This window comes from Colias eurytheme, chromosome 2, assembly GCF_061535395.1.
Source record: "Colias eurytheme isolate Ceu_HAF_F1 chromosome 2, ilColEury1 Martin Lab GWU primary, whole genome shotgun sequence".
Taxonomy (NCBI): Eukaryota; Metazoa; Arthropoda; class Insecta; order Lepidoptera; family Pieridae; genus Colias; species Colias eurytheme.
Genome location: NC_142981.1, coordinates 4,105,147 through 4,120,468, shown reverse-complemented (window position 1 = coordinate 4,120,468; position 15,322 = coordinate 4,105,147). Strand labels below are relative to the sequence as shown.

At 32.3% G+C, this 15,322-nt stretch overlaps 2 protein-coding genes across 2 annotated transcripts; one reads left to right on the top strand and one right to left on the bottom strand.

Annotated features, from left to right (window-relative positions):
* The first annotated feature begins 3,287 nt into the window (after nt 1–3,287).
* LOC149910221 (CUB and peptidase domain-containing protein 1-like) lies at nt 3,288–4,734 on the top strand. Its single transcript, XM_090109188.1, has 4 exons — nt 3,288–3,525; nt 3,978–4,207; nt 4,416–4,591; nt 4,725–4,734. Exons 1-4 carry the CDS (start codon nt 3,288–3,290, stop codon nt 4,732–4,734), a joined length of 654 nt encoding a protein of 217 aa, XP_089965314.1.
* A 1,387-nt stretch (nt 4,735–6,121) lies between these two features.
* LOC149910220 (trypsin-7-like) lies at nt 6,122–13,847 on the bottom strand. The gene is made up of 7 exons (XM_090109177.1): nt 13,840–13,847; nt 11,705–11,977; nt 10,911–11,001; nt 10,141–10,251; nt 8,731–8,856; nt 6,916–7,046; nt 6,122–6,224 (listed from the first exon to the last, which is right to left on the bottom strand). Exons 1-7 carry the CDS (start codon nt 13,845–13,847, stop codon nt 6,122–6,124), a joined length of 843 nt encoding a protein of 280 aa, XP_089965303.1.
* Between the last annotated feature and the right edge of the window lie 1,475 nt (nt 13,848–15,322).

The following is a 15,322-nucleotide window of genomic DNA, read 5'->3' as shown; positions in this document are numbered from 1 at the left end:
ACAGATAATACAGCAAAAACATACTTATTTCCTGTACCTTTTGAATTACTTTATTATCAATTATTTGCTATACAAGGACGTAGTATATTATTTCATTCTTACGAATCATGGGAATGAATGAATGATGTCATATACTATAATACGCAGCCCATCGAAATCCACCTATGAATTATTTGTAATTTTCTTCAATACTTTCAATTTAAATCGTTTATCTTAAATCGAATGCCTTTCTTATAAGCAAATATTACATCTATTAAAATAGTAGTAATTTCGTTTAGTTATATGTATAGGTACGTTAAAACTACGCTTTGTATAAAAGGTATTTCTATCGACAAGCAAAATAGCTTTTAACACGAGAAGACTTAATCCGCACTCAATGTTCAGTGAGTACAGTTCGCGCGGAATTTATATGACGGGTAAGCGAATAAAACAACTCTATTTCATAGGGTTGTTTTTCTGAGAAAACTCGTTGCATGTTGCGTTGAACTTTTTTTAGATGTGGTGTGTTTTCAGTTTTGTTGCTGCTATTTTCTGTTTTCATATGAAATGGATTTATTTTAAAAGTAACCAACTGCCAATTTACAATTTTTTTACGTGTCTGTGTTTTAGTTATGTAGGAATATTATATATGCTTTGCTTTTGCCTATATGCTTTGCTTTTGAATGCTTTCAAGTTTCAACGTAATAATCTAAGTACCTTCTAAGTACACATACAATTCAGCCATTACGTTATTTATTGGTACTTGAACGGAATGTTTAACGAAAATTGTCAACATGATCAATTTGTTTGATTTATGATTGCGTATTGAAATACGATATAAAGTAATCACTTTCATGATTGGCGTACATTGAACTACGACATAAGTAATTACATTATTATTTACTAACTTTCATCCGCGTTTCAAAGAAAAACCCGCTTGGTTCCCGTTCCTGTTGGATTTCCGGGATAACCTATCATATGTGTTAATCCAAGTTACCCTCTATATGTACGCCAAATTTCATTGAAATCGGTTCAGTAGTATTTGCGTGAAAGAGTAAAAAACATCCACACATACATACTCACAAATTTTCGCATTTATAATATTAGTATGATGGCTATACATTAATGGTTTAGGTGTGTTTAATAGGTGAGAAATGATTGTCAAGCACAGTCAAGATTGTGATAATCCCGCAGCGCTACAACCCTCAGTAAACTGGATTATGAGCGGGTGATTGCCCATCTCGCCACATTGCCTAGGTCGCTCTGATTATTTACAATCGATTTGTAACAATACAATTGGTGTACTGAGTACTTTATACCGTTTACCACAAATTTACCTGCAGATGGTGAGTACTTAGATTTATTTATATTAGTAATTTATGTATAAACTATAGGTAAACATTTGCATACAAAGAATAGTAAGTCTTTATAAATATTATAATTAATTATGTACACGACTCGAGACAAACAATTTTCAAAATAATGGGACTCTAAGGATATTTTATACAAAATGATTGAATGATTTTTATACATTATATGATTGAAAAGCAGACGTTCATCAATGTAGAACATAAATATTAAAATCTAGCTGTATTCATTCATTGAAATTCCCAGTTGTAGTTTTTTTTTATCAACACGCAGGCTCGATTTTGACCCACATAAAACTTGTACACTTTATTACATTACTAAATTTAAATTTGTACACTTATCAAGTATCGGTGACAATACTAAGCGTGTTTTTTAGTTTATAAAAACTACATATATTAATTTTCTTTTTTAAATAAAACCTTCTATGAGGAAGAACCACCCGCACGTGTAGGTTCCATTATATGACACTATCACGTTGCTGTGTAAGCTGCGAACGTGATCCTAAAATATGAAGCACATTATTTTCTCGGAGATATTTTATTATGGAGACATATTCATTTTTTACTTTTTTCTATAAGGCTTACATTTACAGTTCATAGTCATACAGATGTTTGGATCATAATTTAATTAAATAAAGTGTGACGCAAAATACGGTACCTACATAAATTGTTATGAATATATATTTAATTATAGTTCTTATTCATTTCAATTTCATTCAAAACTTTTAGAATATAATTAATACAAAAAAGTTGCAGTTTGCTTTCATTCTTATAATCCTTAATAATTCATATATATACCTATATTCATATATTTTTTATCATAAAAACCCCTGTGTTACGGACCATAATATTTATTTCTTGAATGCACGACTGACATGTTATTCAAACCAATTCAAACATTGCGTTTTATTGAATTAAAAATATCATAGACTGAAATAATCGTAAACATGACGACTCAAACAGGTGTTACTTTTGACATGCATTTTAATAATTTTAACAATTTTCCTTTAGCTTACCTTTTAACAGTTGTTTGAGTAATGATAACAGTAATCATAAAATAAATAATTCGAATCGTAAATCAATATCATTGTTTTGACAATGTTTATTGATGTACGTATTGTTGAAAATCGTTATAAAATATAAGCACACTTGAATAGGAATCTTCTATTGCTATGTATGTATTAGGAAACTTTAATTTTATATGTTCACGAATATTATTTATTTATTATTGGAACATAACCTAGTTATTAAGGTTATGAGTGGTGTGCGAGTTTGCCGCGCGCAGCGCTGTCGGCGACCACCGATGGGCGACTGAGCACAGACTGCGCCAAGGCGGGCGGCCAGAGTTACACAAATCCCGTAAACGCTATCCTACTTCGCATCTTGCTATCGCCAGATCGCTGTGGCTCATTCTGTACGCATGAGCGAGACAAAACATTATGTACGGTGAAATGAATTCTAATGTTCGTACATTGCATTCATTAAGTCCTGAGGTCCTGAAATCGAATCGTGTAGGTAGCATGTCATTTGAATTATTTTATGTAAAAGGAAAACACCGAAATATAGCTTTCTTAAATAAAAGTTTTATTTAAGCCACCGAATACTTAAAATATTAATAAGTACAAGTTTCATTATTAAGAACAAAACTGTTATTTTAAACAAAACAGACGTTCCATAAAAAGATATTAAATAAACCGGACTCTTGTTTCTGTTACCATTTACTATTTTACGGCGGTTTATACAATTACCAGTAACTATTTTACGACGGATACTACTATAAAAAACATTAATTCTGTATTGGTACGCCGCCGTTCGTATGTGTTTTGGCTATAAATTACGATTTGGGCAATAAATCTGCAATTTAAAATTTATGGCTATTTTGTGAACGTGATATCATTCATTAATTTTTAATTATGCTGAAGCCTGTTTTCATTTCTAATAATGGTTTTTCATATTGTTTTTCTGTTCGCGATACATGCTAAAATTGGAGTTTCTGAGAATCTAGAAGGCAGAATAGTAGGAGGTGAACCAGTTAAAATTGAAAGCTTTCCTTTTACTATAAAGTTGTTTAATCAAGGAGCTCTTTGTTCCGGCACGATTTTAAATAGCTGGACTGTACTTACAGCTGCACATTGCTTTGATCATAACAGAGATACCAGTGATATGTTGGTAGCCGTTGGTGAGTTTTAAAATTAATTATTTATTGAAAATTTTATAATTTGGTCATATTTGCTCAATTTACATAAATAAAGTTGCGTAAGCAAAAATTGCAACGAATTATTCCCGTGTCTAAACAAACATGTACCTACCTACGTTGCGTGACGCGTGATAAGCTTTTTACTCTGAAAACATTATCTAGAAACTCAACAAAGAAAAAAAAGTTAGGAACAATATTGAAAAATAGAGGTTAAAGTTAGTATATTGAGAGAGCAATGAATGCAGAAACACTTGAAAGATTTTATGACTATTTATCTAAAACTAAAACCTATTTCTATCTTTTTAATTGAATTTTTTAGACTAAGACATGAAAAAGAAAAAGTAATTATGTTAAAATTTTAACAAGGCTTTAATACTCCTTACTAATTACTATTTACTCTTACTCTTTTTCTTAATATACGAAATATTTTCGAGGTTCCAGGTACATGTATGACCACCAAGCTGAATCCTACGATGTGTCACGTATCCTTATTCATGAGGACTACAACGTCCCTATTCCCTTCGCTTGTGACATTGCTTTGATATTTGTCCAGAAACCAATCAGATTTGGCAAAAGATCGGAAAAAGCAATATTAGTAAATACAAAAAAGTGGATGAATGCTAGCGAAACGCATTTTGTCGCTACCGGATGGGGCATGATTAAGGTATATATTACTAGTGCAATTTCTAATATTATCTATGCATGATTAAGAAAGTGATATGATTTTTAAACAATTAATATCTCTACTCATAATTTGGTATGCATTTCTATTTATCAATTGTTTGGAAGACAGCTAAACCTTTTATTCACTACTGAATTGATTTAGATTGAATTTACTATATCACTGAAAACATTCTGTACATTATATGTAGTACGGCGGACCGCTGTCTCAGTTAGGGCTAATGCAGACAGAGCTCCGCTACGTGCCTAAGGAGGAGTGTGAAAAGATGCATAGAATGAAGTTCAGTGCAGACATGTTTTGTTTATACGGAGATGGGGATCGAGACACCTGCAAGGGGGACTCGGGCGGCGGCGTGATGTGGCATAGGTACATTCAACTTTCCATAATGGATAATAATTTTCACCTGTGTTAATAAACCTTAAATGTAATGTAAAGGTTGTGAGCTTTTTGTAAGGCGGTGACTTTTATTTGGTTCTGATTTATGTTAATTTGTTTAAAGTGGTGATTGAAGATCTTAATAAGAAATATTATGTGTTCCAGCATAATGTTTCAATAATAAATAACATATAAAGACAATATTTTATACATTTTTATCGAAATTTAGCTTAACCAATTCTAATGTATTTTGGTTCTTTAAAACTACACAGCGGATTTTGTGATTAGATTTTTGGCAAAGTGGACGAAGCCTCGGGTGGAAAGCTAGTATTATTATATACAGAATAGATTACCTAACCTACTTAATTAGATACTAATTATACATTAGAAATTCAAATAGCGATGAGTTACAGCTTCGTCTACTTTACAAATTAATTTCAGAGTAATTTATCCACTTGAAAAGTTGGTTTTAAGGCAGTTTGATTTTAAGAAGAAAGTTTTATCTATTTATATTAGGTATTATTAAAATACAGAGATGTCTGAAATATCTCATTATAATCCAATTGGAGTTTTTGTCATAATATATTTAAAAGGAATTGAAGAGGTATTCAAATGAAATTGAAAAATACGTAGATTAAAGTGTTTTCTTCCTTTATTTTAGCATGGTAATTGGTATTGTGTCACACGGAGATGGGTGCGCGAAAAAAGGAAAACCAAGTTTATACGCAAATGTCTGGTATTTTCGCAATTGGATACGAATGAATGTGGAAAAATTTGTATATAATTATTGTAAAACGAAAACAACAAGCAAGTTACACGATGATTCATAAAAATGCAAAACAAAGATAACACAATTTTCAATATTACATACGTATGTTTTTATTTATTGTCTTTTAATACATGGACAACTAATAAAAATTGTAAAAAGTATGTGAATTAAATACCTATACTTTTAATTGCCCCTGTGGTCTAAGAGCCCGATTGAAGAAGAGCCGGACTGGTAGTTTTTGATACACAGAATATTATGCCTAGGTATGCTTGCCTACTCACTTCAGTGTATAACTACCTGGCAAGCAGATGTAAACAGGTAAGTCAAAATAGGTGGAAATAAAGCATACCTACTACCTAGGCATATTCTGTGTATCAAAAACTATCAGTCAAATAAATCTCATTTGGTTAACAAGTATGAAGGTGATGAAAAAAAATCGATAAAAGTTAATTTAATTAAAAATAGCCATGACCACTTTTCGATAGGCAAGCAATTATAGGCATATTTATTTATAAAAAATATTTAAGAGAGAGACGACACTGACAAAGCACAACTTATTCAGTAATCGTCCCAGACTTCAATATCCAAGTTTCCTAGTCTAGGAGCTAATTCAAATCAAATAAAAAGGCAATATGATATTTCGATCCATTAAGGTGTTGAATACTATTTATAATTCGTAACAAATAGATATATCCACATTCTACATTCTTCAGCACGCAGTTTCACACTTTGTAGAAACATGTATCTACGGATCAAGCGTCTGGGAATTCTACCGAGTCTATATGATAATAGTCACCGGAATTATGCATGGAGCAGTACTTGTTCAAAAAATACTTCGTGTTTAGTTTAATCCACCTGAAACAATACAAAATGTAGTTTTATTATAATTTCTGTTTTATTAGAATTACAAAATTATTTGAAATTTAGTTTCAGAGAGTCTCCGTGTTTGTATTTATTGATACGATTTAATGTAGAATCAGTAATTAGAAAGATGGATGAATAGAACTGTTAGTATTTGTTATATTAAATCAGGCGATTTCTGACGTATGGGTACTAAAAAGTAAAAACCAACACCCCGCATTGCGCCAACATGCAGTAGGTACCTACGTACGGTCTACGCCAAACATAAACAATGGCAAAAATTATCAAAGTTTACTTTAACAAAATCACATGACTTGAAAGATGTGACCTGTCTCATCTAATAGAATTATTATTACATAAATAGAAAGCAAGATGAGTTAATATTTACATTTTGGCTTCTCGAACTCAATATTTTAGATAAGGTACGTAGTACGTCATAGTTGATAATTTTACGTCCTGCTTTATCTGTATAAACATAGACCATTTGTGACAAAGTTTTAGTTCATGTATTACATTTACCTGTTAAAGATGAGACAAGTTTTAATAAGGAACATATAGCTGGATATCTATACATAGAATATTGTAAAGTTTTGATGTTCAAATAATTAAAAGTTTTATTTATTTGGAAAAAAATGCTATGAAAACATTTAATCAATGCCAGCAGGACTCCTTTACATTAACATACTTATTAAAGTAAGAAATATTTGTAAGGATAGCGGAATAAGGTCCCTTGCCACTTGTTCCACCGGCAGAGAGGATACCGACGAGGGATTTGTTGAAAATCGCACCTCCACCGTTGTCACTCAGGTTCCGTTGCTGAAAAATAGTACCTATTAGAAATATATTTTCATAAACGGTTACCTATCTTAATCTCGAATTTTAATATTCCGAATATCATAATCCAGAAAACGTTTGGACATTTTTTCATAACCCCGAATTTTAAAATTTCGAAGTTTTGTTTGCCATATAATCGCAACTCCGAATTTCATTTGCCCATTTCTTTATTTGTACGACGTTTTACAATCCAGACGAATGAGTTCCAGAAATACGAAATCTAAATGCACAAAATCCAGATGACCGTAATCCATATGCACGAAAGCCAGATTTTTAAAACACAAATTTTTGAAATACAGTTAATTGATATCCAGACAAACAATGTCCAGATTTTTGAAATTCAAATAAACGATATCCAGCAAAACGTAATCCTTCCAGGGGGACGCAGCACGAACCTAACCTAACCTTCTGAATAGATTTTAACACTTTAACCTTTCTGTAATGGGCAAGTAAAACAATAGCGAGTCGGTTCTGGCACTCGCCGGCCGCTGCCGCGGCACGCTCGCTTCGCTCGCTCGGCTCGTGCGTAGGGGGTCACAGTTCAAACCTAACCTAACCTACTGAGTCGAATTTGACACTTAAACCTTTCTGTCATGGGCAAGTAAAACAATAGCGAGTCGGTTCTGGCCCTCGCCGGCCGCTGCCGCGGCACGCAGCACGCTCGCTTCGCTCGCTCGGCTCGTGCATGGGGGGTCACAGTTCAAACCTAACCTAACCTACTGAGTCGAATTTGATACTTAAACCTTTCTGTAATAGGCAAGTAAAACAATAGCGAGTCAGTTCTAGCGTGCGGGGGTCGTAGTTCAAACCTAACCTACTGAGTCGACTTTGACACTAAAACCGGTCTGTAATATAATGGACAAGTAAAACAATAAATTTACTTACTGACAATGTTTATTTTCAGTCAATAGTAAAGGTATAATCACGATTGTATGGAAATCAAATAAAAGATTATGAAAATCTGGCAATAGTTTATCTGTTATACGATTATATGGGAACCAAATGAAAAGATTATGAAAATTTGGCAATAGTTTATTTGGAAAATGGTACGATGGGAAACAAAAAAAAGCATTTTGAGAATCTGGTATAAGGAGATCTGTATTATGAGAATACGGGAAACAAAAAAATACTTTTTAAAAATCTGGTTTTGGTGCATCTGGAAATTGATTCATCTGGGAAATTAAAAAAGGAATTTAAAAAATTTGTCATTCATTACATCTGTCTTTTAAAAGTTCTAACAACCGTTTTCGGGGTTTTAAGATTCGGGTTATAGAAATTCGAGTTTTTAATAGGTTACCTTCATAAACATACATTTAGTAAGGTACTCTACCTTTAAGTAGTAGTAGAAATATGACTATATTCTCATAAACGTGCGTGTTTAGATCGTCCACGGTCCAACCCATCAAGTGAGTGTCGTTAATTTAGTAATATAATAAGATGAATCGAATCGGTGGTAAATGTTAAAAATGTTATGACGATTCATAACGGCTTTTAAAAGAAGTCTAATTGAATAAATAAATGTTTGAGTTTGAATTTAATCCATACTCTTGGATAGAGACGGGCAGGCTAATCTGGTGCTTTCAATAACATCTAACTCATAACCTAAATACTATCATACAAAATATACCTAATAATAAGTGACTTGATTTCCTTCCGACCTACTTACCGGATTATATCTCACACAAAAGTTTGAGGGCGTTATCAGATGTCCGTACTGTTTCTGACATTCCAATTTCTCCATGACTGCCATCACGGAACAGAGCGGCATATTTTGGTACTTAACTGCCTTCTCCTATATGTGCAATATAAATATGAGTATTCGACAACATTTAGATATGTGAAATAGCATTAGGGTTGGGAATAGTTACTATTTTATTAAAAACGATTTTAAAACTAACGAGCGTTTTGGTCTAATGTTTAACGAGTAAAAGCACAAACGCAAGCATGGCGAAGCTTTTTTCTATTGCCAAAGTTCAAACTATTAAAAAAAAGATACCGCAACCACATACGTGACATACCTATAACATAAACAACAAAATTTTATAGGTTAGCACATTCGCTTTGAGCTGTGCGCATTTCGCTGAACATAGCGCCGAGCATTCGAATTCGAACGTTGCATTTCGAACCAGGAAATGTATTTGGTGTTTGAGCTTTTGCCTTGTAGGTATTATGTACCAGTATTTAAAATGTAAAATTGCATGGAAATGCTCGAGAAAATGCTCAAGTATAAGTAAAGGAAAATATAAAAGATAAAAATTGAGTTTCGTGTTCAGAGTATGGCCACAGAATACATAATTAAAAAGTAGCTAAACGCTACAGAACGGACACTCTCCGCCTCCCGCCAAAATTAAACATTTACCTCACCCCGCGCGATCGTGATTAAAATGGGCCACATTTTTCTGCAAGGACGATACGCAACGAAGATTGACAACATTAATCAAATTGACTTAAAATAATTTTATTATTTTGGATTTGTGATTATCGTTTTTCGTAGAAAATGGTTAGATATTGTGCTGTTTACGGATGTATTTCATCAGACAAACGCGAAGTTTTTTTTTACGCTAGTCACAAATGTGCCAACCATAAAGCGCACACATTTGCAGTCTCTACAGTGTGACTGTCAAAACGCTAATTTTGTATGGAGTGTCCGGGGTGTGGTATGGCTACATTTTATTTGAGACCCAACGAGCACTTAACCTAACCCTGAAAGGTAAAATGGTTCCCTTGTTATTTCGCCATGTCGGTACTTATGTGTGACAATAGGCGCTGTAGATACTGAAGTTGAATTATTTATAGTCCCCTTAGCTAGCCAAACATACCGATATCGTAGTATATTATTATTAGTCTGTGCCGATATCTCTGAATTTGGCAAGCAATATTGTTATTTTTATTGCAGCGCCATCTAGTACTACTACAGTGTTCTACTGTACAAAGAACTCGTAGAAATTTATTGGCTTTGAATACTGAAAACTTTTAGAACATAGTAAGTTTCGCTATTTATAAAAGATGACGTTGTAATATAAAATGCTAAGAGATTGAAACTTCGCTTGGATCTAATAAAGATCGCAAAACGTACTGGGCCTCCCCATCCATAAACGTTTAGAAGTGTATTGACATGAAATGCGACATCAGCTTCGATTAACATGGCTTTCTGTACACCGCCACCGTCTTCAAAATTGACATGATCCTGTAATGATTGTGAAATTATTTTGCAAGTACATTATTTTATCTATGTAAGTATGTATCAATACAATCCCGGTAATAAGGTGATTTTATTTCAAATAATAATCCTGTTCCAAGTACAAACATATACATTTTTTCCTATGTTATTCGTATTGTAGAGTTGTGCTACGTATACAATTTTTTTATCATATGATAACTAAATACTTATTAATTATTTTTATTAATCTTATTATTTTTCACTGAATTCTTTTAAATGTTTTTTTATAAAGTATCGTGAAAGAGCTGTTAGTGCACAGGTGCTATACATAGTTGGCAACCTTTGTACATTGAGCTCAAGAAATAAGATCAACTTTTTAGTATAAATTTTAGGAGCTTAGAGGTGGCATCTCTGAAATTATAACAAATGGCATAAAATAGTGCCTACGTTATGCTTACTGTTATTCGTTTATATTTTAGTAGGATATTATTTTGTTACTACGGTTTTAAATTTTCTGATACGATTATTCTACCTAATTGGATATAGGTACAAGATAACATTAGTGGCAACATGATGAATAAACATTTGTAACAAATTAAAGATTTTACAAGTCTCTAGTACTATTTATTATTTCACTTAATTTTTCATCATTAAATTTCAGGGAGGTTAATGGCCCAATTACTTACCTTCAAAACCAACATTGCAATGTCATTATCGATTTTGTTCAAGTGTCTAAAATATTCGTGCGTTTTCATTTCGATAACTGTTATAACTTGTCTGAAAAAATCATATTAATATAAAATATATAGGATACTACAATATAAAAATGTATAAGATAAAATATGTCGGAAAAACCTCAGTTTATTACTTATTTTTCCTTTCACCATGCCAGGATCAAGATCGGGCACGAAGGAATTAATAACATACGTGAAACTTTCATCGTACTTACAGGGATAAGGAAAAACTTGGGCAAATAGAATCGTGACCATATTTTGTATAAATCAACGTCTCCCTCACCTTCCTCTCGCACAATTTAATCTCATGTCAGATATTTTTTGTGGGGACACAAAGATAAATCGTTATTTATATCTTTTTGACCGTGATTAAATATTGCAAAATATTATGGTATGATAATGATAACTTCACTAAATATTGGCGGCTATGTTTAGAAACCTCCTTCTCAGAAATAATTAAAACAAAAAAAATTTTAACCGATTACGTACATTATAGTTTATACGAGAATAAATCAGGAAGAAAAATATAATTACAGAATATAACAAAATTCTCACGAGAAATTATAATAACAATAAAATCTAAAAACTAAACATGAACTCAATAATTCACAGAACAACTTATTTGAGACAGGAGTCATTAGTTTCGCAAACTTATATTAGGCTGTATTTATATATCTACATTCTAATCGAGTTTGAGACATCTTTATTGTCATCGGAAATTAAGGCCGTCCCTCTAAATGCCTTACCCATTAGCTGTTATCGATTCAGCGCCTACTTTCACAGTAATCGTCTCGCCTTTGTATCTTGCGAAGCAGCTAGCAGCCGTAACAACAATCCTGCTGCCCGTCAAACTTCCAGAACAATACCATGTACTATAAACTATTAAAACGTGATGCGGTATTTCTGTTATATTTGCGAGCAGATCACGTTCCGAGGTAGAGGAATATGGAATAAGTCCCGTCGCTGGCAAGTAACGATACGACGACGCTTCAGGCAGTATGAATAAGATATACGCAAACCTGAAAATAAAGTTAGTGTTGAATAAAAACTACATTTTATATTTTGTATTCTATTGTATAGATATTCCGGCACTTGTTATTGTGGTGAAATTTATTCGTCAGAATGATTTTCATAATATTCTATTTCTTTACTTATTTTAAAAATAAAATAAATTTTTGGCATAATACTTAAAAGCATATTGCTTAAAAGATAAAACAAAATATCATTTTTTGCAAACAAAATATCATTTTATATTTGCTTCTATATTTTTGGAATACGTATCTAATTAGGTATTAATTAATTATTTTTGCTGAATCGCTTGTAAGATCCCACTGTTTCTGTTTGATGTAGATTAATTAAAGAATTCAGTGCCTGGGATTTATATTTGTTCCTTTTCTTTGATAAAAAGATAACATTGAGCCGCACCTATTCGATAAAATTTCAGATGAGCAAATCAAAAATAAATAACACATTTTTAATGAGGTAGCAAATACAAAAAAAAAAATATATATTATTAGTTAAGACAAATAATTTATACTAATATTATAAAGCTGAAGAGTTTGTTTGTTTGCTTGAACGCGCTAATCTCAGTTTTCTCTCGATTTGTAAAATTATTTCGGTGTTAGATAGACCATTTATCGATGAAGGCTGGCTATATCAACACGCTGACCAACAGCGGAGCGGAGCACTGCGGGTAAAACTAGTGTAAAATAAAAGTAAAACCATATTATATTATGAAGACGATTGTATAAGTTTTCATCCGATTCCGATATATCATAAACTTGGGGTTCGAAACCGCTGAAGATTACATGACAGTTGGGTAAATGGAGTATGAAAGTTAGTATCGGAATTTGGTTATTTTCCAAGTAAATTTCGAAACTACATTTCGATTTACAGTTTCCATCAGTTATATTTTTAACGCAATTTTAACTCAAACCAAGAATGGTTTGAGTTTCTGGGAATCGTTTTAAGTTACGCAACGGCTAACGATGTTTTTTTGTAAGTGAAAGTATAAAAACATGCATTTTTAACATCATAATATTTGTCATATGCAAGTTATACGGTGCATACAATAAAACATCAATATTTTTTTCTCTTCGTTCCTCACCTACCTCCAAAAAATATAGACCGTTTTTGATGAAACTTCACATTAAAAGTAAGAAAATCGAATTTGAGCAGGCAACGACGCGCGTCTCCTGATGTATAAATAAAGTTTCAGCATGTTTAATCATTGAGTTATTTCTTAGAAAAAATGTGTATTGCTAAACCGATAATATGATATTACAAAATAATACGAATCCTCTCCGTACCCTAAAGTAAATTTCGAGGCTTAGACAGTAATCCCTTATGAGTTTTTGTCCGGAACGTAACAGATTTTGTTCAGAGCGGCTTCTCTTTTACTTCCTCGCCATTCCAAGTGGAACTAATCTAGTGTGCCTATTATGTACGGCGAATGAACACAGCTAGTGTTCACATTAAATCAATATTAATTTAAAAATAAACTATTCCCCCTTTAATACAAATGCTCTTCAGGTTAGTTTATCAAGCGAGTAATATGGGAGTGACATATAATTAAAGATAAAAGGTTTAACAATATAGTTCACGTCGTCTATGTTGTTATGTCAGAGTGTTTATATTAATATTTTTAGTATAAAATTTCATATATGAAATATATTATATTTTAATAAATCAGATAGTTTTGAGTTCTTAATCAGACTCTTTCTAAATATTCAGTCTATACCCATTTAAGTACGCCTTTCCATTATCAAGCAACTTATATTGTGATCTCATTTTGATATCTGTTTGAAATCTGAATAGCTTAGCTATGCGAACGTAATACCCGTATTATAAGCTTCGTATCGCAATCATGTTGTTTACTTACATAGTCATCTTCAAAGTATGAATTTTAATGGTATTGATTCGTTTCAGTTCGCCGCATAATAGCAAATATTTTCAAGAGTCGCTTGTTAGCAGCGAGATCTCGTCTCGAGACTTGATTTAAGTATGGAAGCGATAAACAAAGAGCTCTATAAAATTCTCAATCATACTTTGTAAGCTGTATAGCTGATATGGGGTTTATGCGTTCTGTTCATTGCGTAATATTTTTACTCCATGCCAGTAAATTGAGTGGTTCTTAAGGCGTTGGGAATAAGAAACAGTTTCGATTGCGGCGCTTCGGATGAAACATGTTAGTCACGCGTTATTATGAGTTGAAGAATTCAAGGGTACCCTGCACAGTTTGGAGGAACGTGTCTAAAACTATGTGCGTCTTTGTGCCATAATATTCTCATCACGTCCGCGGAAGGAAGTCGGACGGATTTACTTTTTTGTTTTATAATACTAGAAAAGTGTATAAGTCAACAGTGTACTGCGAAGCTCTTGTCCGTTTATTAAATTACAGTGTGCTCATATTTTATTTACTGAAACTTACGGGAGTTTTAATAATTTTCATTTGAAAAGTAATATTTAACAAAGAACATTTTTCTTTGCTCTAATAATGTAAAGAAATATCTGCCAATCTTCAATTTGATTCTGAATTAAAATTTTTCAATCCATTTTTACCTCTATTTAAATTCGATAGGTAATAAATAAAGTAAGGTAATAAAGTGCAAATAAAGTTGAATTCAAATTCAATTTATCGGTAAATATTTTACCCATTTATATTAATTAAATAAATACAATTCGCTACTGCAAAATGGTAATAGTTTCCAAACATTCACGTTATTGAAAGGATAAAAGAATCATGCAATAAAGTTAATTGGCTCGGTTATTTATCGTGATTGCCCCAACACTTCTGTTCATTCAAGATAAAGGTCAGTCACATCGATCAAGGATCCAGTTAGCCTTAATGATTGCAGACAAATTACCCCAAGCTTTTACTAATCGCGTTGTGGTAATAACGGGCAATTATCGAAATTACAGCATCCAGAGAAACGTCTTTACAAACGCTTTGATTTTAATCTGAATTTTAACGTTATCAAAATTGTTTCATCAAGTTATTTTGGTTGCTCAAAAAACGGGATTGGATTAATTAAAAAAGTTTTGCACGAGGGACCAGAATATTTGATTAGGTCAGGATTATAACAATTTTCCTTTGTATTAATTAATATGAAGGTTTTACTTTATAATATATGTGTACGCATTTTTAATATTTACTCGTATGTTATACACTTTTTTTTTAAATCTTTAATTACTTTGTTTATTATAAAATATGATACTAATCAAATAATTATTTTAATTGTATTAATTATTTTAATTGTATTAATTACTAGCTTTCCGCCCGCGCCTTCGCCCGCGTTTTCAAAGAAAAACCCGTTCCCGTAGGATTTCCGGGATAAAACCTATCCTATGTCCTTTCTCGGGTA